General features: G+C 40.9%; 1 protein-coding gene across 1 annotated transcript; it reads right to left on the reverse strand.

Annotated features, from left to right (window-relative positions):
• Nucleotides 1-588: 588 nt before the first annotated feature.
• On the reverse strand, nucleotides 589-1,812 carry LOC149297768 (bone morphogenetic protein 7-like). Its single transcript, XM_089488262.1, has one exon. It carries the CDS (start codon nucleotides 1,636-1,638, stop codon nucleotides 589-591), a length of 1,050 nt encoding a protein of 349 aa, XP_089344388.1. The 5' UTR covers nucleotides 1,639-1,812.
• Nucleotides 1,813-19,450: the final 17,638 nt, after the last annotated feature.

Raw genomic sequence — 19,450 nt, forward strand, 5'->3', positions numbered from 1 at the left:
TATTTTGGATTTCCCAGGACTGACCATGCAGACAAAGTCTGTAAATGTACTGCCTTGTATACTTTTTAGCACAGTAAGAAATTTTTTCATTGATTTGGTCTGCAGCATCCGCTAACATTTGTAAGGAACAGTTTTGTTTTTCTTCTTTGGAATAAAAAACAAAAAACACTTTCTATTTTGCACTCACCATAAAGATTGGTAACCGAAATGATCACAATGAAACAGTACATTGGCTTAACAACTGTTTATTATTGGTAGCACCAACGTATATTGTTCACTTTAGGTGGTCTTTTTTTTGCAAGCCAAGTAAGCATTATGTACTTTGCATTTCATTAGGATAAAATCACATGCCAGTTGTCTGTTTGACATTGGGTATAATTCACAACCACTATTTCTGCATTAAAAAAAATAAAAAGAAATAAAAAAAAAAAACAAAAAAAAAAACATAATATGGATGAAAAAATTTTTTTATATTTTTTTTTTTTTATCAGCTTAAAAAAAAAATTAAAATTCCGCAAAGACCACTTAAAAAATATAAACCTTAAAAATAAAAAAGCATGCTTATTCTACACGACCAGTGTTTAATTTTTAGTGGCAACCACATGATCTCACAACCATATTTTTATACTTCTTTAATATAACATTTGAGCTGTCGTCAAAAAACAAAACAGAAATTCCGATGAGTTCCGTTGGGGCACAGCATGGCCTTGGAACAGTATCTGGGTTAATGAAGTGAACCAGCGTTTGTACTATTGCATGATTTGTGGCATTCATGTGAGAGTTAAGTGGAAAAGAGCACTCTCCTTCACAGTAAAATGCAGCATATCCTTCTGGGGCAATTATCCAGTCTTGCCACCCAAGGTCACGGAAGCTTACATACAGTTCATGCCTCTTACACGCATGTCTTGTGTACCTGTTAGTATTGCTACTGCTGCTCATAAAACTTTCAGTAATATTGTTTAGAGGAAGATCATCATGCCGTTTTAATGGTTTTGCTCTGTCTTGATTCCATGGGTTGCTGCCGGTTGAGCGAACGCTACGTAGATGAACCTCTGAAGATCTGAAAAATGCCACCATAAACGGCTGCTTATCTTGAGAATCATTTCTACCGACAATACCTGCAAGACCTGGATAAACACTTTTACCATCCATACATTCAACAATAAGTTGTAGACCAAGATTGTATTCTGGGTTTATCACCCAGTGATTGCTAGTGGCAGTGATGTCAAACATCAACCATCCGTTGTATGATGAATTAACAGTCTGGGAATCTAGTTTGAGCAAATCAGGATCTCTGCCTGGGTTTTCCAGAAGCACCTGGAAGATGGTAATCTGAAATGCTTCATTCCATTCTGTATAATCTTTATATATACGGAATTCGGCAGAGGTGACCTCTTCACCATCAGGAATCTCATTAAGATCAAACTTGAACTCCTTGCGATACCACTTTTGATAGAACTCTTTGTCATTCTCAACCAGATTAACAAAACTCATCACCATATTTGCATTAAGAAGAATGTCGCCGTCTTGAGCTTTGGCCAGTGGTGGTGCTTTTGTAGCAATAAAAGGCTTGTCAATGTAGGAAAACCCATCATCATTCTCCTCTTCAACATTCATTGCATTGTACAAGTTCATCATGAACAAGGGAGCAGACTTTTCCTTCTCATGTAAAAAGGGTCGTGGCCTGTGCTGCAAACCTAATATGGATAAGATCTCTCTTTGGATTTCTTTGCGTTCATGGCCTTTCAGTCTTCTTTGTACAAAACTAGAGTGGACTTCATTTTCCAACAAAATATCTGATGTTAAAACACTCAGAGAAAAGCAACAAATGATATGTAGACTTATGTAGACTTTTTTGTCTTGCATACAGGTATTCATCTCTGAAGTATCTGCATTGAAGAAATACACATATTTTAAGATTAACATTAAATGTTGTAGCATTCATCTGATAATTACAACCACAGATATGAAAACTTTGCAAAATATGAGAATAGAGAATGTATATGCTTGGTTAACTACTGTATTTTCATGGCCTGTAGTCCCCTTATTATTTTGCTTTTGCACCATGTCATGATTTACTCAACAAAAATAAAGCCAAAATGGAGAAGCCATGTGTAAAACTGTACATACATACTTACAGAAGCAATTTTGCTGCCCATAAATCTGGGAAGGGTTATAAGGCAATTTCCAAACAATTTACAGTACATAATTCTACAGTGAGAGATTATTTAAAAGTGAAAAAAAACTGTCAAAAGACAGTTGCCAATCATCCGAGGAGTGGACGCCCCAGCAAATTCAAGGTCAGACCATGCAACGCTCAGAAAAAGTTACATCTCAGACTCTACAGCCCTCAGTTAGCATGTTAAATGTTAAATTTCATGACAGTAGGATTAGAAAAAGACTGAACAAGTATGGTTCGTTTGGAAGGGAGAGAAAACCTTCTCTCTGAAAAGAATACGGCAGCACGCCTTAGGTTTGCAAAGTTGCATCCGAACAAACCACAAGACTTCTTGACCACTGTCCTTTGGACAGATTAGACCAAACTGGAGAGGTTTGGCCAAAATGCACAGTGCCACATTTGGTGAAAACCAAAACACAGCATATCAGCACAAACACCTCATACCCACTGTGCAGCATGGTGGTGGAAGAATGAGGATTTGGGCTTGCTGTGCAGACACAGGACCTGTGCAGTCATTGAGTCAAACATTAAGAGTCCTCTCTATACTAAAATATTCTAGAGTCAAATGTGAGACCATCTGTCCTACAGCTAAAGCTTGGCTGAAATTGGGTCATGCTACAGGACAACAATCCCAAACACACCAGCAAACCTACAGCAGAACTGGTCAAAAAGAAAAGAAAAATCTAGCTAGTTTTCCCATGAGCATTACTCAGGGCTGAATGTTTTTGCCTACACTTTTCACTACCTTGAACTGCAAATTTTAAGACAACCCCAAAATACAAAATGTCTAAATGTTCTAAACAGAGAACATTAACATCAGTTCGCACATATGAAGGCTAAAACACCATCCAAATACTAATCTTGGGGCCTGGAATTCTTCTTTCAGCTGCATTGTATTTATACACTGCATCTAATTAGAGCATGTTTCTTTGAATTTCCGGCTGGAATGTATCTTTTTGCGGGCTTACGTCATTTCTACTTATTTCCTTAAACCTACAAACCAGCCCACAGATTAAACTGAGCTTTGAGAACTTTGTTTGAAATCTTTTCTCTCAGCCCTGCAACTTATATGTAAATATAGTTTATTTATAGCACAAAGACTTTAATGAGCTTTTGCAAATGCTCATATATTCAATAGACAGGGTGACCACCCACATTTTCTGAAGTTCTTATCTAACAGACACAATAGTCTACATCTCGCAACATAATACTATTTTAATTTAAACTTTTTCTGGGTTAGAAGAAACGATTTTTATTAATATAATCAACAGTAATGGATGTCCCAGGGCATTAACCAACTAAACTAGAACGGAGTATACAAAACCAAGACATGAGGAGAAGTCAGAAAGTAAGCAAAAGTGGCTCATAGATAAAAATAAATAAATTATAATTTTAGATCAGTTGGGCTGACAAATTTACAATGGACATGGAGTATACCTAGAAACGTAACTAGGCACCACTGATGCCAAATGTGTCTGGAAAACCACATTTAAGACTTGCTTGAAAAGATAATATAAAACATGAAATCCAATTTATGCCACACATGAAGAAAAAAACCAAAATTCACTATAACTCCAGGGGAAATGCTATTGCAGTTAATATATTTTTATTTGTAAATTAAAACTGCTGTGAGTTCCTATGGACTATTTAATACTAGGTTTCATAGATGAAGATAGTTTTTAAGATTAGTCTGTTTGGACTAGAGGAGGATCCCATAATGCAGGGTAAGCCAGGCCTGAGCCAACAATACAGTATGAAACGAAGGCAGGACGACTGCAGGAGATATGGTCAAACGAGCCGAGCCAGAACCAGAGGACAATATCAGAGCCGAATCAGAATCCAGACGCAAAGTCAAGGGCAAGCCGCGCCACAACAGGTTAAACACATCAAAATCAAGCAGGAGCAATAGAACAAACTTACACCAACCAAGGGTATTGAGAAAGTGAAGGTGCAGCGCTAATATAGGCAACCAGGAGTGCATATGTGCACATATGCTGAACGTGCGCAGGCTACAAAGTAGCGAGTTGGGAGCTGGTGCCCGCTACCTCAAAATGCTATTCAGTCCACTACACCCAATGTCCAGAATAAATCTAAATTTTTCTAGAGAAAGTTTGTTATTTGTATTTGTTTCATTTGTGCAGTGGAAACAGATAAGGCATTGGCTAGAGTTTCTATAGTCTAAAGCAGAAAAAAACCCAAAAAATAAAGTCACATGATACAAAATAAAAAGTTACACTAAAAAAAAAAAGTTTTGGTTTTTAGTTCCATTGCCACATACAGGTAAATTTATGTCCTTTCCATTGTAAGCTTCTAAAGGGTGGTGTGTGGACCCACAGGTCCTAAGATCCACAAACTGGCCTGATTTTTAACCCAGCTTTAGTGCAGATGCAAACGCAGAATGGTGTAAATAAGCAATCCTATGAAATATAAATGTCTCTCCTTGAGTGTAAAATAAAATTCTGTACGCTGTTAAAAAAAAAATAAAAAAAAAAAATAGATACTTCAAACTTCCTTTATCTGCAGAACTGAGTCACCACTTTTCTTTATGGCTAAGATTACACAGCTACAACACATACAAAATTGATAATGTTCAACCGTCGGGAGAAAAAAAGGATAATGCAAAAACTAGAATGTTAAAAAAAAACAAAAAACAACATTTTTGAAAACATTATGTGATATTACTAATACAAAACTGGTGGGAGTCCCCCTTTAAAATGATTTGATCACTTATGTTCACTTATCAAGGATACATATCTTGATCAGGTTGCAGGCCTTGAGTTTAACCCCCTAAACACTTGTTTACAGTTGTATAAAACACATGCAGTGCAAACACGGTGATTTATGTATGCAATGCATTGTAATATGCAAAATGTAAATGTTTACAGACAAATCTGAAATTATATGGACACTTTAAAACACAAAAATAATTACTACTTAAATATACCACAGCATATCTACTTATATTACAACTGATGCGGCTATCTTAATTATTAACATATATAATTGTAAATTCTGAGAGGAACTGAAAAGGTGTGAATTACTGTTTTATTGGACCAGGAGGTGGTAATTGATAATTTCTAACATTCAACATGGGTTAGTTCTTTTTAATGCATCCAAGACAGAGGTGAGCCAAAGCAATAATTTGCTTATTCCAAGAAAAGCAGCAAGACATAAACCTGTCTGGCTTCTGACTTTAAAACATTGAATATTATGCATTGTCAATGGGCTATTATACTGCAGTAAGCCAGAGTACAACCTTCTATCTTCAGTCAAAATTCAGTCTGGTTGAATTATTACAGCATGCCTCCTGAAGCTTTGTATTAGTGGTACAAGGCAAATTAATGATTGCAACTTCAATCTCCATACTTGGACCATGGAGATACTAACACAGACAAAAGTTACAGATTTGTGATATTTAAGCCACAGATACATGGATTAACAAATTTTGGGATTCTCCATTATTTGTGAATATTAACATTGCTACATAGATACTAACAATATTGTCTGAGGCACAAAAGTAAAAAAAAGTCATCCCATCTAGTCTGTATAATGAAAAAAAAAAGCGCAGCTTCCCTTGTGCAATGAGCAGTGGCGTCGCTACAGGGGGGCAATTGCCCCCCCTAGGTTAATCCTTGCCCCCCCTGTTGCCCCCCTGCCGAATTTGGAAAAAGTCGCAATGCGACTTTAAATCCCGTCTTTTTTTTTTTTTTAATGCGGAGGAGAGAGAGGGGCGCCTAGCAACTGCTCGGCGCCCTCCCCATTCTCCTCCACGAGGCCTCTACCTCCGTCGCGGTGCCGGCATTTCATCCTGAGCGCCGAAATATGACGTCATATTTCGGCGCTCAGCAGTGAAGCAGCGGCCACCGCAGCAGATAACAAAGACAGAAGCCTCGTGCTCCTGTTGCTGGACCTAAAGGTGAGAGAACTACAAAGGGGGAGGGTAGATAGTGAGTAGGGAGAGGGGTTAGAAAGTGATAAGGGAGGGAGGGGCGTCCAACATGCCGGCCAGTGCAACCGATCTTACGCGGGCCGCACCTCGAGCATGTACTGGCTGACTTGGCATGATAGGAGTGTGATTGCTAACAGCAATCAAAGTCCCATCATGCCTAGGTTCCAGCACTTACACATCCGACCAGTAAATGCTGGAACCTAGGCATGATGGGACTGTGATTGCTGTTAGCAATCACACTCCTATCATACCAAGTCAGCCAGTACATGCTGAAACCTAGCTAGCTGCCCCCCTTGTGTATTGATGCTGCCAGCAGTATGGTGTCTACACATCACTTACAGCCACCCTGTACCAGCATGTACTGGCTGACTTGGCATGATAGGCGTGTGATTGCTAACAGCAAGCACAGTCCCATCATGCCTAGGTACCAGCATTTACTGGTTGCCTGGGTATGATAGGAGTGTGATTGCAGTGTGGACGCCAGGGCTGGCTTTGGGGTATGCAACCTGTGATCTATGCGTGTAATTTAGGGGGGGTTTTAAATATACCTTTTAATGACGTGTTTTTTTGTGAATTCCAATTGATCTATACCTGCAAAGCTGGGGTTGTGTGTTATTCTGTAGATCCATATCTGCTATGCTATGTTTCCATACATTATTTATGAATACCTGCAAATACAGGGTTAATATGTCTTATTCATTTGATTAATACCTGCAATGCTGTTTCCATGTATTTATTTGATCTATACCTGCAATGCTACGTTTCATATACTACTGTATACCTGCAAATACAGGATTTGTATGTCTGATTCTGTTTATTTGAGATCACAAGTGAATTTCAGTTGATCTATACATGCAAAGCTTGGTTTGTGTGTTAATGTGTTGATCAATACCTGCTATTGGCAACTGGGGCTAATGTTAATATATATGGGCAGCAGGAGTATCAATACACAAGGGGCAAAAACACTAAGGGGGGTATAAACGACAATGCAGTGTGAAAAATCCATCCTGATGTAGACGTCTGTGACGTAGATTGTGTCCTGCTGTTTGTGTGTTTTTGGTTATCAGTGTAGCAGAGCCTGTCCTCGGTGTGTGTGTATAGGTGTTGGTGTGGCAGAGCCTGTCCTGGTGTGTGTTTGGGTGTCACTGTGGCAGAGCCTGTCCTGCTGTGTGTGTTCGGTTGTCAGTGTGTCAGAGCCTGACCCGGGGGGTGTGTGTGTGTGTGTTTGGATGTGGGTGTGTCAGAGCCTGTCCTAGTGTGTGTGTGCGCGTTTGGTTGTTGGTGTGGCAGAGCCTGTCCTGGTGTGTGTGTGTCTGGGTGTCGGTGTGACAGAGCCTGTCCTGTTGTGTGTGTGTGTTTGGTTGTCGGTGTCACAGAGCCTGTCCTGGTGTGTGTGTCTGGGTGTCGGTGTGACAGAGCCTGTCCTGGTGTGTGTGTGTGTGTCACAGAGCCTGTCCTGGTGTGTGTGTCTGGGTGTCGGTGTGACAGAGCCTGTCCTGGTGTGTGTGTTCAGTTGTCAGTGTGGCAGAGCCTGTCCTGGTGTGTGTGTTCAGTTGTCAGTGTGGCAGAGCCTGTCCTGGTGTGTGTGTCTGGGTGTTGGTGTGACAGAGCCTGTGTTGGTGTGTGTTTGGTCATCTGTTTCCTGGCACTTAACTTACAGTAGGAATTATTTAATTTATATTTAACCAGAGATAAAATGCCCTCCTGAAGTTGTAGTGACTTCAGGGGACAAAACGTTCAAGGCCCTGAAATCATTTAGTGGAAAAGTTATTTATTGTGTTATAATATTTATTTCAAGGATTAGTCGCACTCAATTGTGGCTTCAGGCTTCCCATGTTGAATGATCAAGTATTATTTTAGCCCAATAACAAAAGTATAATTCCATAGCACATTACTTTTGGAAATTATTAATGCCCCCCCCAGTTTGACTGTGGTATCTTGTGTTCCCCCCCTATATATTGTTTCTAGAGTCACCACTGGCAATGAGTAGCCTAATATGCAAGTCGTAACAGATTTATAAAAAGGTATGTTCACCAAGACATTATTGATTTTTTTAGGTATCATTAAATTAGGTGGCTATAAAGAGATAGTACAAAACAGCCACAGAAAATCAAATTGTGTCATTTATTGCTATAGTTATTGTAAAGAGGAAAAGAAAAAAAAAAAAAAGAAAAAGAAGAAGGAGGAGGAGGACATCATTGTTGGTCTTAATCGTTTATCTTATTTAAACATGAGGAACGCTACCAATAAAACTTGATATGCCGGCAAACATAGACCAAGATATTTTTATAGGGTAAAAAATAAACAGTTACTGTAGTTTGATCTTAGGGAGGGAGATATTCAGAGAGAGCGTGAATGAGAGACTTATTCAATTTAATCTCTTGGTCACTGCTAGATAAGACATGCGAGCTACTGTGCTGTGCAGGGTCAGGTCAGTAACTTCTAATTAAAGCTCAGGCAGTAGGGTGAGAAAGTGTGAGATTTTTGTCCTGCCAAATAGCAACAAAATAGTAAAGGAAAATATTAAAAGGAACAGTAATGTTTCCCCCAATTAATGAAAAATAAAGATTATGCTTCCTCGCTGTGTTTTGCAGAGCATTACTATGGGAGTCACTTTGCATAGCTTCTTGGCCTATCCACTTCCATGGATCTGGCTTATCTGTCAACTTGCTTGCTGATGGCACATTGGGAAGCAGGGTCCAGACCCGAGATTATAAAGCATTAGAAACACATGAATACCAACGGTTTTTGGAACCAACTTTGTAAATTGGTTAGAAATAAGCCAATTTTGTTCGTGGATCTGACTTTGTTTACATAATTACTTTACCCTCCCAACACCAACATCATTTCAATAGCCAACACCCTTTTTGTGTAAATAGCGGTCTAAGGCATGACATCAGCAAATATGTCTTCATTTTATATGCCCCTGGCTACGTTGAGAAGCCGAATTAAGTTTCACGTACACATGCTCTAATTAAAGCAGAAAATACGAGTATAAAACAAATTTCACATCTTTGAAATTATCACAAAAGCACATACATTTGACTGAAGACAACCGATTTGATAAAAAGTTACTACTCCTATCAAAGATCCATGTTCTGTTCAAATTAAACGAACTGGAAGAACATTGTCATTACTACTTGTTACAGGGTCACCGTACCCAAGGCTGGGTCCCCCTGTTTGGAGGGCTGAGGAATCACCAGTCAGTCCCTCGTAACGGATCATCCAGACCACCATTCGTAGCAAACCAAGAAGAACTCTCTTTATTACAAACACACAGAATTTATATACAATCTCAATGCAATGTGTACCGAACCCAACCCCCAATCCCATCAGCCACATCCCATCACAAATCCCATCAGTATACAGGGGATGTATCAGGTGAGGGGATTACAGAATACAATGGGTTCCCCCACCTGTGTTATCCCCCCTGTAGTGCGGGTGCCGTCTGGGCAGACAGGGCTGTGCTGGCTGATTAAGAGCCCCAGCCAGATTATAGGATCGTCTCTTTGAAGGCTGGGGCTGAATCCACATCAGTCTCTGGGCCGGTTACACAATAAACACAATATAATATATTACCGGGTCACAGTATACAGAACCGGACACAAAAGTGCTCCGTGACCCGGCTAAACTTCATATGACACATGAGCCAGCTAGCCTGGCCCTGTCACAGATCTCCCCCTTGACCAACGGTCCGGCAGACCAGGCAGATCCACACGGGTCTGCTGCAGGCTGTCCGAGTGGACAAAGTTCAAAGGTGCAGGACTTAGTTCATGGCCCCCTTTGTCAGAATCATCCATTGAAGGTGGGCCAGGGCCCTGGTTGCCCAAAAGGATAGTCAGTAGTCCTCTGTGAATTGGAGGACGGTCCCAGCTCAGCCGGGGGCACATGGCTATCCCCCTCACCGGGGTAACAGGGGCACGTGGGGACTCTTGCTCCCTAGTCTTGGGAACTGAGTCTGGGGCAGCTGCCAGGCCAGGGTGGTTGCATGGAAGGAAAACCCTGCTGATCGGGCCGGGGGCACTCGGGGAACCAGGGAAACACGTAGAGGTAGTAAGCGAGGCCTCTACCGGGACACTGGAGTGACCTAGGGGACACTCTGGGACAGGAACAGGTGCCCTTACAGGGTTATTGGGCGAGCTAAGCAGCTTTGCGGGGTACTCAGGGGACCCAGGGGAATACTTCGGGGCAGGGACAGGTGCCAATACTGGACCACCGGGAGGGTTAAGCAGACCCTTGATCTTCCTCTCTGGGACAGGTGCCTCTGCCTGGGCACGGGGAGAGTCAGAGGAACACTCTGGGACAGTGACCTGGGCTTCTAGGAGGACACTTGGGGAACCAGGGATCACTTCGGAGAACACAGGGATAGGAACCAGGGCCTGCGCCAGGCTACTGAGAGGACCCAGGGAACTCGGCAGCCCCTCTGGCGTCCTCGCTAGGTTAGGGAATGGTGCCTCTACCGGGTCACCGGGGACTTCAGTGGGAACCTCTGGGGCAGTGACCCGGACTTCTCCCAGGACACTCAGGAAATCAGGGGGACAGTCTGGGGCACTGGCTTCTACAGGCATAGCTAGGGGTTTGGTGAGGGGGATTGTGCCACTTACTCGGGCGGTGGGGACAGTCATCTCTTCTGCCGGGGTAGAGCAGCCAGGGTTGTTGGTGAGGACTTGGGTTGGAGCTTTTGGCTTCCTCCTCCGCTCCTTCTTGCTGGCGAGGACCTCGGTTCTTCTCGCAAGGACAGGGCAATAGAGTAGGTGAAGAGGACCTCGGTCCCACTCCCGCAAGTTGTAGTACCATGCTCCCAGTCTCCTTGTAACTCCTGGAGCTCCACTCTCCGCAGCAATTCTTTATAGTCCCTCTCGAGCTGCCATTCCTCTTGGACCAGGCAATCCATAACAGCCTCCAGCTCGGGGGGAATAGCATAAACCAGGACTTCTGCACGGTTGTCCCAGATTGTATCCCTGCGGTACTGGCAGGGGCTTCCGAAGGACGAGTCAAATTGGAAGGCATCATATATCAGTCCTGGGTCGACGGGGCTATACAGCATCAGAGGGTCGCTGTGGTCTTCACCTGCTAACTGCTGGGAGAATCCCTGGTAGCGGCTCTGGAGGTCGAGCTCTGCATATATGAGACCCCTCAATTCTTCTTCCCACTCCGGCAACGGGTTCTCCCCCAGGAGTGGAACTCGTATATCCCACATTGTCCAGTACTGTGCCCAGTATGATTCGAAGTGGGGATGGGAGAAATCATCCCTCCAATCTGCAGGCGCAGACTCTAACTGCCATTGCTGGTGTTCCAGCTCACACACCTCGGCTGTAACCCGGTCTGTCTCACCCTCGGGTTCTCGGAAGGGTTGGATCTCCTGGTACGATATTTTGGTGTTCTGTTCCCCTAGTCTGGGAGATACAAACCCACTCTGGCTCAGTTCCTGGTGACACATTTTAATCACCGCCGTCACTTGCTCCGATGTAGCCCCTCCTGGGTACAGGGATAGGTGCCATAGAATGTTCTTTTGTAGAGCACTCAGTCCGAGGCCCTCCTCTGGGCCATCCTGGTGCCGGTCCATCTCTCTGCAGTCCGCAATCAGAGTAGCCTTTTCTTTGCTACAAACCTCCAGGAGCTCTCTCGGTGTCTCTCGTCTGCAATCCCAGTTGGTGGTTTGGATTTCACCCAAGTCGTGGGATTCTTCCCACCGCTGCCACCAATGTTACAGGGTCACCGTACCCAAGGCTGGGTCCCCCTGTTTGAGGGCTGAGGAATCACCAGTCAGTCCCTCGTACGGATAGCACTCAGCTATCCACGGATCATCCAGACCACCATTCGTAGCAAACCAAGAAGAACTCTCTTTATTACAAACACACAGAACTTATATACAATCTCAATGCAATGTGTACCGAACCCAACCCCCAATCCCATCAGCCACATCCCATCACAAATCCCATCAGTATACAGGGGATGTATCAGGTGAGGGGATTACAGAATACAATGGGTTCCCCCACCTGTGTTATCCCCCCTGTAGTGCGGGTGCCGTCTGGGCAGACAGGGCTGTGCTGGCTGATTAAGAGCCCCAGCCAGATTATAGGATCGTCTCACACTACTATTAACCCGACTTTTCCCTTGTATACAACTTCTATTAACTTGGGGTTTTCTGAAATGTATTCACTAAACGGTGACATGGCAGGACAAATGGGGTTTTGACTGTTCGTTCACCATTCATTAGGAAGGGCCAATACTCAAGCATGAAAGACTGATCTGTCCCCACATAATATATAAAGGAAACTTTAAAGAAATCTCCGATTTAACTATACATTACAGAGTGAAGTCAAGCTGCTGCAGTTGAAGTTTATTGTGGATGTATCTTAATGGCTGGTGACTCAAAACCACAACTCTCCCACAAACTGGCAGTTTTCCCTTTAGTGCATAAACCCAAGTGACACACTGGAACAAAATTTATAAGGGCCTTCAAAACATTCCCTGCTACTGCAATGATTCCAGTAGGCAAGTGAGAGCACGGAAATATATCACTGTAGTCAGGCTCTGGAGATCAAATGTGCATATCATTGCCGTTATATGCGTAGAATTCTTGTTCATGTCTATAGGTTCAGTATAATATAACCAAAACCATAAACATTTCTGTACTTTAATATTAAGTCCTGTGAGTGCTCCTATTTTCCCATGGATGTTTAATCGTCGTGGAGGATCAGCACCGGGGCAATTAAAATTTATGGATTAGAGTGTGCCTTCCATTCATGGGACATTCACTATGACACACACATATATAGATTATAGATATCTATATATGATCTCATTGTCATTATCAAGAACAATTAGTAATTATAGTAGAATACCTTTTCATAAAAATCATTAGAAGCCGTCAACATGGAGTGGAGCATTTTGACCTGAGACTTCAGTAGGTGACTGGCCTAGCTAGCGCAAAACAGCTCTCAATGGGCCATTGAAAAGGTAAGAGATGTACATAAGTCTGTGAACCAATGCAGTATGCCATCATGTGATGGCATATACCTGCGCTGCGCACAAAAAGATGGGCAATGGAGGTCCTTCTAAGATTTGTAAGTGCAAGGTGGTGGCTGACCCAGGGTGCTGCCTTGGGTCAATGACCACACACCAAGCAATTCTTCTATGTTACCATAGCCTAGAAACAGCATATCACTGGATTGTCATCTATTATATACTAGTGCGGTGAAAATATGATCAAAGCGCAAATCACACAAAGATTTAACATAAAATTGAAAAAGTTGAAAGTGGCTATTGCATTACATACATATATTTCTACTTTCAGGATTTAAAAATCTATAGAAAGGCCGAATGGCCATTTTACTATTGATCTCTGATATTCACACCGGCTATTTATTTTTATTTATTTAGTGTACTAAAGGGATACTTAAGGAATATGGCACTTCGGTTATATATGTACAGCCTCTTACTTGCCAGCTTCAACCTATGTTGTAAAAAAAACCCCACTGAATTATTAAGTACAGGATTCATTAAAGGGTCGTTGTAAAATGAATGGAGACTTATTACAGGTCCGGTTGTGCCATTTCTAGCACGCTCATATTTTTACTTCTGCACCTAGCTATTTTGATATGCAACAATATTGTTACATTTTATCCTCACATTGCAATTTTTATTGCCACAGTACATTTATCACCAGGGATAGAGTGTCAGATTTCAAGGACAATAAAATGTGAGGCTATTATACACAAGCTGCAATAAGAACCTCAATGCTTTGCTTTTTTGGTACATAGGGCACAAAACTGCTCCCCCACCAGGTGCAAATTATTTTATGCCTATGCGCTGCTGGATGGCAGCATTCACGCTATCTAGCTTAGAGTGAGCCCAACCGTTTGGTATAAAAAAAAAAACAGCCTCTATGAACAAATGTGGTACATTGTTGCAGAGTATTTTTTTGGCACAAATATGTGAACGCATGTGGAAGGAAGCCACCAAAAAGTTACAAATTGCTGAACACTGCTACCCAGCAGGTGGCAGCATTGCATTTAGCCAGATTCATATATAATACGTGTTCTTAGGACTGCATCTGCTTGGTATACACATACACATTTTGTATTTAAAAGTCTCTCAGAAATCAATTGTAAATGGATTTGGTTTAAACGCTCTGTATTATTACTTTACTTTCTAGTGAAACTATAGCAGTCTTCAGGGCTGTTGCTAGGTCTGCAAATGATCTGGACCTAGAGCCCATAGCCGATTTAATAGCACACTCTTGGGCAGGCATAAAATATGTGCATATACATACATCAGCTATAACATTATGACCACCTGCCTAATATTGTGTATGTTCTCCTTTTGCTGCCAAATCAGCCCTGATGCTTTAATGCATGGACTCCACTAGACCTTTGAAGGTGCGCTTGTGACGTTAGCAGCAGATCATTTAAGTTCTGTAAGTTGCGAGGTGAGGCCTCCATGGATGCATCCTGGTGCCATGTGTTCTCCAGGTAAGCGATGCACCCGGCCATCCACGTGATGTAAAAGAAAATGTGTAAAGCTTGGTACTTGAGGAGGGGGAAGTCCCTCTGAGAAATACGATAGATAGACTTTCCCACAAGAGCTGCAGTTTTGGAGATGTTCTGACCCAGTCGTCTAGCCATCACAATTTGGCCCTTATCAAGGTTGCTCATCCTTACACTTGCCCATTTTTTCTTTTTGTAACACATCAACTTTGAGGACGAAATGTTCACTTGCTGCCTAATATCAGTGTTCTTCACTTCGCCTGTCAGCGGTCATAATGTTATGGCCGATATACACACACACTTATGATTAAGCAACATTTTTACATACTGCTGCTTTCATATCAACTGCTCTAGCCAAATCCATATTTTATTTTAGGAGCATTAATGGTATTCATATGCCGTGTTGAATAAATTTAACATAATACACCAAAAAAAGTGCCTGTGCCCCTTATATCCCCAGAGTCTCTAGACCCCTTAGCGACATCACTGGTAGTCTACAAACGAATGCCCAAATGCCATTAGGTTTTCTTAAAGCAGGTTTTGAATGGATTTTTATAAAATGTAAATACAGCAGTGCTGATAACTGCATTTGCTTCAGCATTTGACATTTGTCTGTCATCGCTATAAATGGAAAACTGATTTAAATTCTTTCATCATGTTCAATTTACACTTTCAAGACCATAATTGAAACTAATTTCACTTTTTCCAGATCCCACTCAAATGACTTGCCAAAAACATTTGTCAGAACAACAACATCACACAGAGCTCAATATACATATATATATTTGTCAGTTACACAATACAAACATGAACGGAAGGCAACAGTGATGCTAGGAATTTAAAGTATACACACACACTTTTGAGCATTTCACAAACAAGTGATATGGAAATATGAATCCTCAAAATATAAAGCATTTTTTTCTTCATAAATTAAGCCCCAAATTATTAAACATATCTTTTCATAAACAATTTAAAGTAGTTCAAGAGGCATCAATGGAGCAGAGTTGTATAGTTTGGCATCAAATATTACAAATACAGTATAATGACTGTCGTACAGGGATACCTGTATAGCTATATAACTATTTATACATCTCCATCGTTTGTGTATATACCCAACGTACTGTGCAAATTTTTAGGCAGGTGTGAAAATGCTGTAAAGAAGGTTACGCTACTTTATAATTATATATATTCTGTAACAGTTAATATTTAAATTGGACAGCGCCATATAGTTTAACAATACTAATACATTATATGGAATCTTATGTGGAGTTAATATTGCATAATACAAGTTCTGGTTCACGTTTCATTTTAAACAAGTTATTGTATGTATGTATGTATGTATGTATGTATGTATGTATGTATGTATGTATGTATGTATGTATGTATGAGACTTGGGCGCCGGCCAACTCTTCGTGTTAGTCTTCGTGGGGGGGGGGGATCTCCGTATACATACATATACACACATATTTGCTAACACACTCCTATCATTCCCAGGCAGCCAGTACATGCCGGGACCTGAGCATGATAGGAGTGCGATTACAACCTCCCTATGCCATGCTTTCCCCCCCTTACACATCCATGCTATCACAGACACACACACACACACACACTCATTCACAAACATTCAGCATAAACACCTATCACTCACACACTAATCTACTCTCACTGCATGTTTTCCTCCCTTTTCTCTGTCACTTTCCCTCCTCCTCTTCATTCTACCTCTTGGCTCTTCTTCTTGTGTGTCCTGTCCTTCCGGTGCAGTGAGTGCGGAAGGCAGTGGGCGTGGCTTCAGGGTTGTGCGCACATCGCAAGGGTGCAGGACTGGAGGTCTGCATTAACAGACCTCCCACTCCCTTAATTGTCTTTAAGCCAGTTAGAGGGATATCCTTGATCTCCCCAACCAAGCCTGCTCCTCTAGTGGCGCACATTACCGCCCCTGATCAGGGGGCACCCAGGGTGGAATGTCACCCCCCCCACTAGGTATGCTACTGACTTCACAATGATATTAAAATGAAATTCTTATTATATTACATCTAATCAGCTGCCCTTCTAAACACATTAACATGTTCTGATGTCAGATGGTTGGGTATACAGAATATGCAGAAACAGGCGATTCTACCATTGTCTCACTTCGCACACTTTAATAGTTGTGGCACGAACACCAAATTATTTTCACTTGAGAGAAAGGAGTTAATTTTGCAGCTCTATATTTTAACTTATTTCATACCATTAAGATTTGCATACGCATTATCATCCTTAGACCTATATTCAAAGTTATATTAAGCAATGGCATCTGCTTCCATTTCCATATCATTTAATGACTTGGTGTTGAGTTGCATATCCATTAGTTAGATCTATTTGAAGCTAAATCTTAACAGAACCAGAAAAAAGGTCCTGATGTGATTTCCCAGGGGCAGATAAAATATTTGACCATAAGTACAGCTTTAAATATATTATCACAAAATACAGCTTGGTGTATACTAGGTGGTATTATAATAAGGCAACATTTTAATCAGTTTAAAAACCAAATATGACTCAATGGACAAAATTCATATTGCGTACATAATTAGATCATAATTTATACATGGTATAGTTATTGCTAAAGCATCCAACTGCTTGCTTTACCAGACCTCATATTGTCGCTATGATTTAAAGGTTATGGTTAGTCAGACTTGGCTCAATATAAACGGATGTTTATAAATAAAGTTAATTATCTTTAACAGAATTATCAGGATTAATATTGGCACAGTTAATTTAGAGTAGGTGCCATTGTCACAATTCATGATTTTTACCATTTTATTACCTACTCATGGTATTACATAAACATTGCACCAGCAATTAACAGATGTGAGAACGGCCAAACTTGGACATGTCTTTTTTCAGCGTATGTAATACCGCATATAATCCTTATATGTAAATATGTGAATATTTACATACTGCACTTATAAAAATATTTTTTTTTGTCATACTCATACTGCGAATTTACTGAAAACTTCTCACAAAATATTAATTGGCAACAGTTACAATTTTAAGCTACCCTAAGGAGATAAAATTCAAAATATGGCTAAAATAATTTGTATTGTAGACATAAAATGAATTTGAAGCACTCCAACTGTGCCCTTTTCCAGCATTATTTACTCCTTCTCAACAGAGCAATAACAATGTTTCAGGTGCTCCTCCTAACTGCAATGAAACCTTAAACTCTTTAAGAAATAGAAAAAAATAAAAAAAAAAAAAAAAAATATTATACTCTATAACGATTCTTCAAATTCAAAGTTCAATATTACCCCATGTGGTGTTAGCTGACTCATAATTAGCTTCTAAATCTGAGGTTTTTTTTGTTTTATCTTTTATAAATATAAAATGTGAAAGATGGGTTCAGAAACGAGTTTCAAAGACGCAACTTTAAGGGTTAATCCAGCCAACATTTGTGCTTTAATGTGTATGAAGGCTGTATGGTCCCTGTGAATTTTCATAGTATCTCCCTTGCAAATGCATGGAGGGATTCTGCATGATTTCCCATATGTATTTCCTCCTCTATTTGCCATGCAGGAGGGTCATCTCTCCTGGTGTGGTATATATAAAAAAAAGAAATAAATAAAAAAACACACACACACACACACACACACACACACACACACACACACACACCATTGTATGGCTGTCAATGAGCAAGTGAATGAACCCAGGCGTGACTGGTGCAAGCCTTTTCACAAAATACATATATATCTTACAAGTATACGAGTATAGCTTGAGCCAAATGCATAGTGGCCATAACAAACTGCTTCAGCCAGAGAAGTGATCCATTTAGTGCCATCCAAGCAGAACATTTAAATACTAACAAAACACCAGTAACAAAACATTAACAAAGAAAGGTTTCTAATAAGATTTTTTTATTTTTTTTTAAATCAGGGCTCACATACACCCATCCAAAGAAGCCTACAATGCATTTTTATTGTATGGGATTTAATACCATCCTTCCTTTGTATTGAACAGGATTAAACATTAGCATATATCACATAACTCTGAATGTCTATGTGCTTGTGGGAAACATGTATATTAATGTGTGGGAGGCTATGTGTGGTTTCTTCATAGCAAAGCAGAGCAGAAAAATGGCAGAGGTGACATGCTCCTTTCAAAAAGAGCGACGCCAGCTGTGTCCTGGAGTACTGCCCTGAAGGGAGGTTTCTAACATTTTATGGGCACGAAAACCAGATATACAAACACTTGTGGGTAGTGCCAAAAAGTCCTTTAAAAAGGAACCAAATGCAAATTAGAGCAGGTGGCAATATATACTTTAAACACAGGGAGGTTAGTTATGTTTGTAGAGAACAGGACTTTGTCAAAGCAACGCGAGGCAGGCTCTGCTCCCGTTTTCTGAGGGTCTCCATTATTAATTGATAAACATGAAATCCATGATTGTTTTTATCTTTTACCTGAAAAAAGCCCTGCTGCCAGGGTCGTGTGCCTTGTGTATCAAGTACGACTATGTGCATTTATATTAATATTATTGTTAAACACCTGACTACTTTCCAAGCATACAAAACGACTAATTAAACTAGCTGATGATGTGAATACTACATTCAGTAAAATGAAAGTTTAATTCCACTTCCAATGCATCATCCACTGTATAATTCCCTTCAAAACAATATGTTATACCCATTTGCAAATAGGAAATCAATGATGACCATCTCGTGGGAAGGCAGTGCCTTTTGATGCTCAATCTCTACAAAACAGCTAGGCATAAGGGAACAATGAGAGGCACTGAGCTGCTACACCATAGGGGTGATTTCCGATGAGGCACTTGTAGAGATTTCAAGCTACAACAAG

Source organism: Sceloporus occidentalis, unplaced genomic scaffold, assembly GCF_023333645.1.
Source record: "Sceloporus occidentalis isolate IW3139 unplaced genomic scaffold, rSceOcc1.0.p SCAF_37, whole genome shotgun sequence".
Lineage (NCBI taxonomy): Eukaryota > Metazoa > Chordata > Lepidosauria > Squamata > Phrynosomatidae > Sceloporus > Sceloporus occidentalis.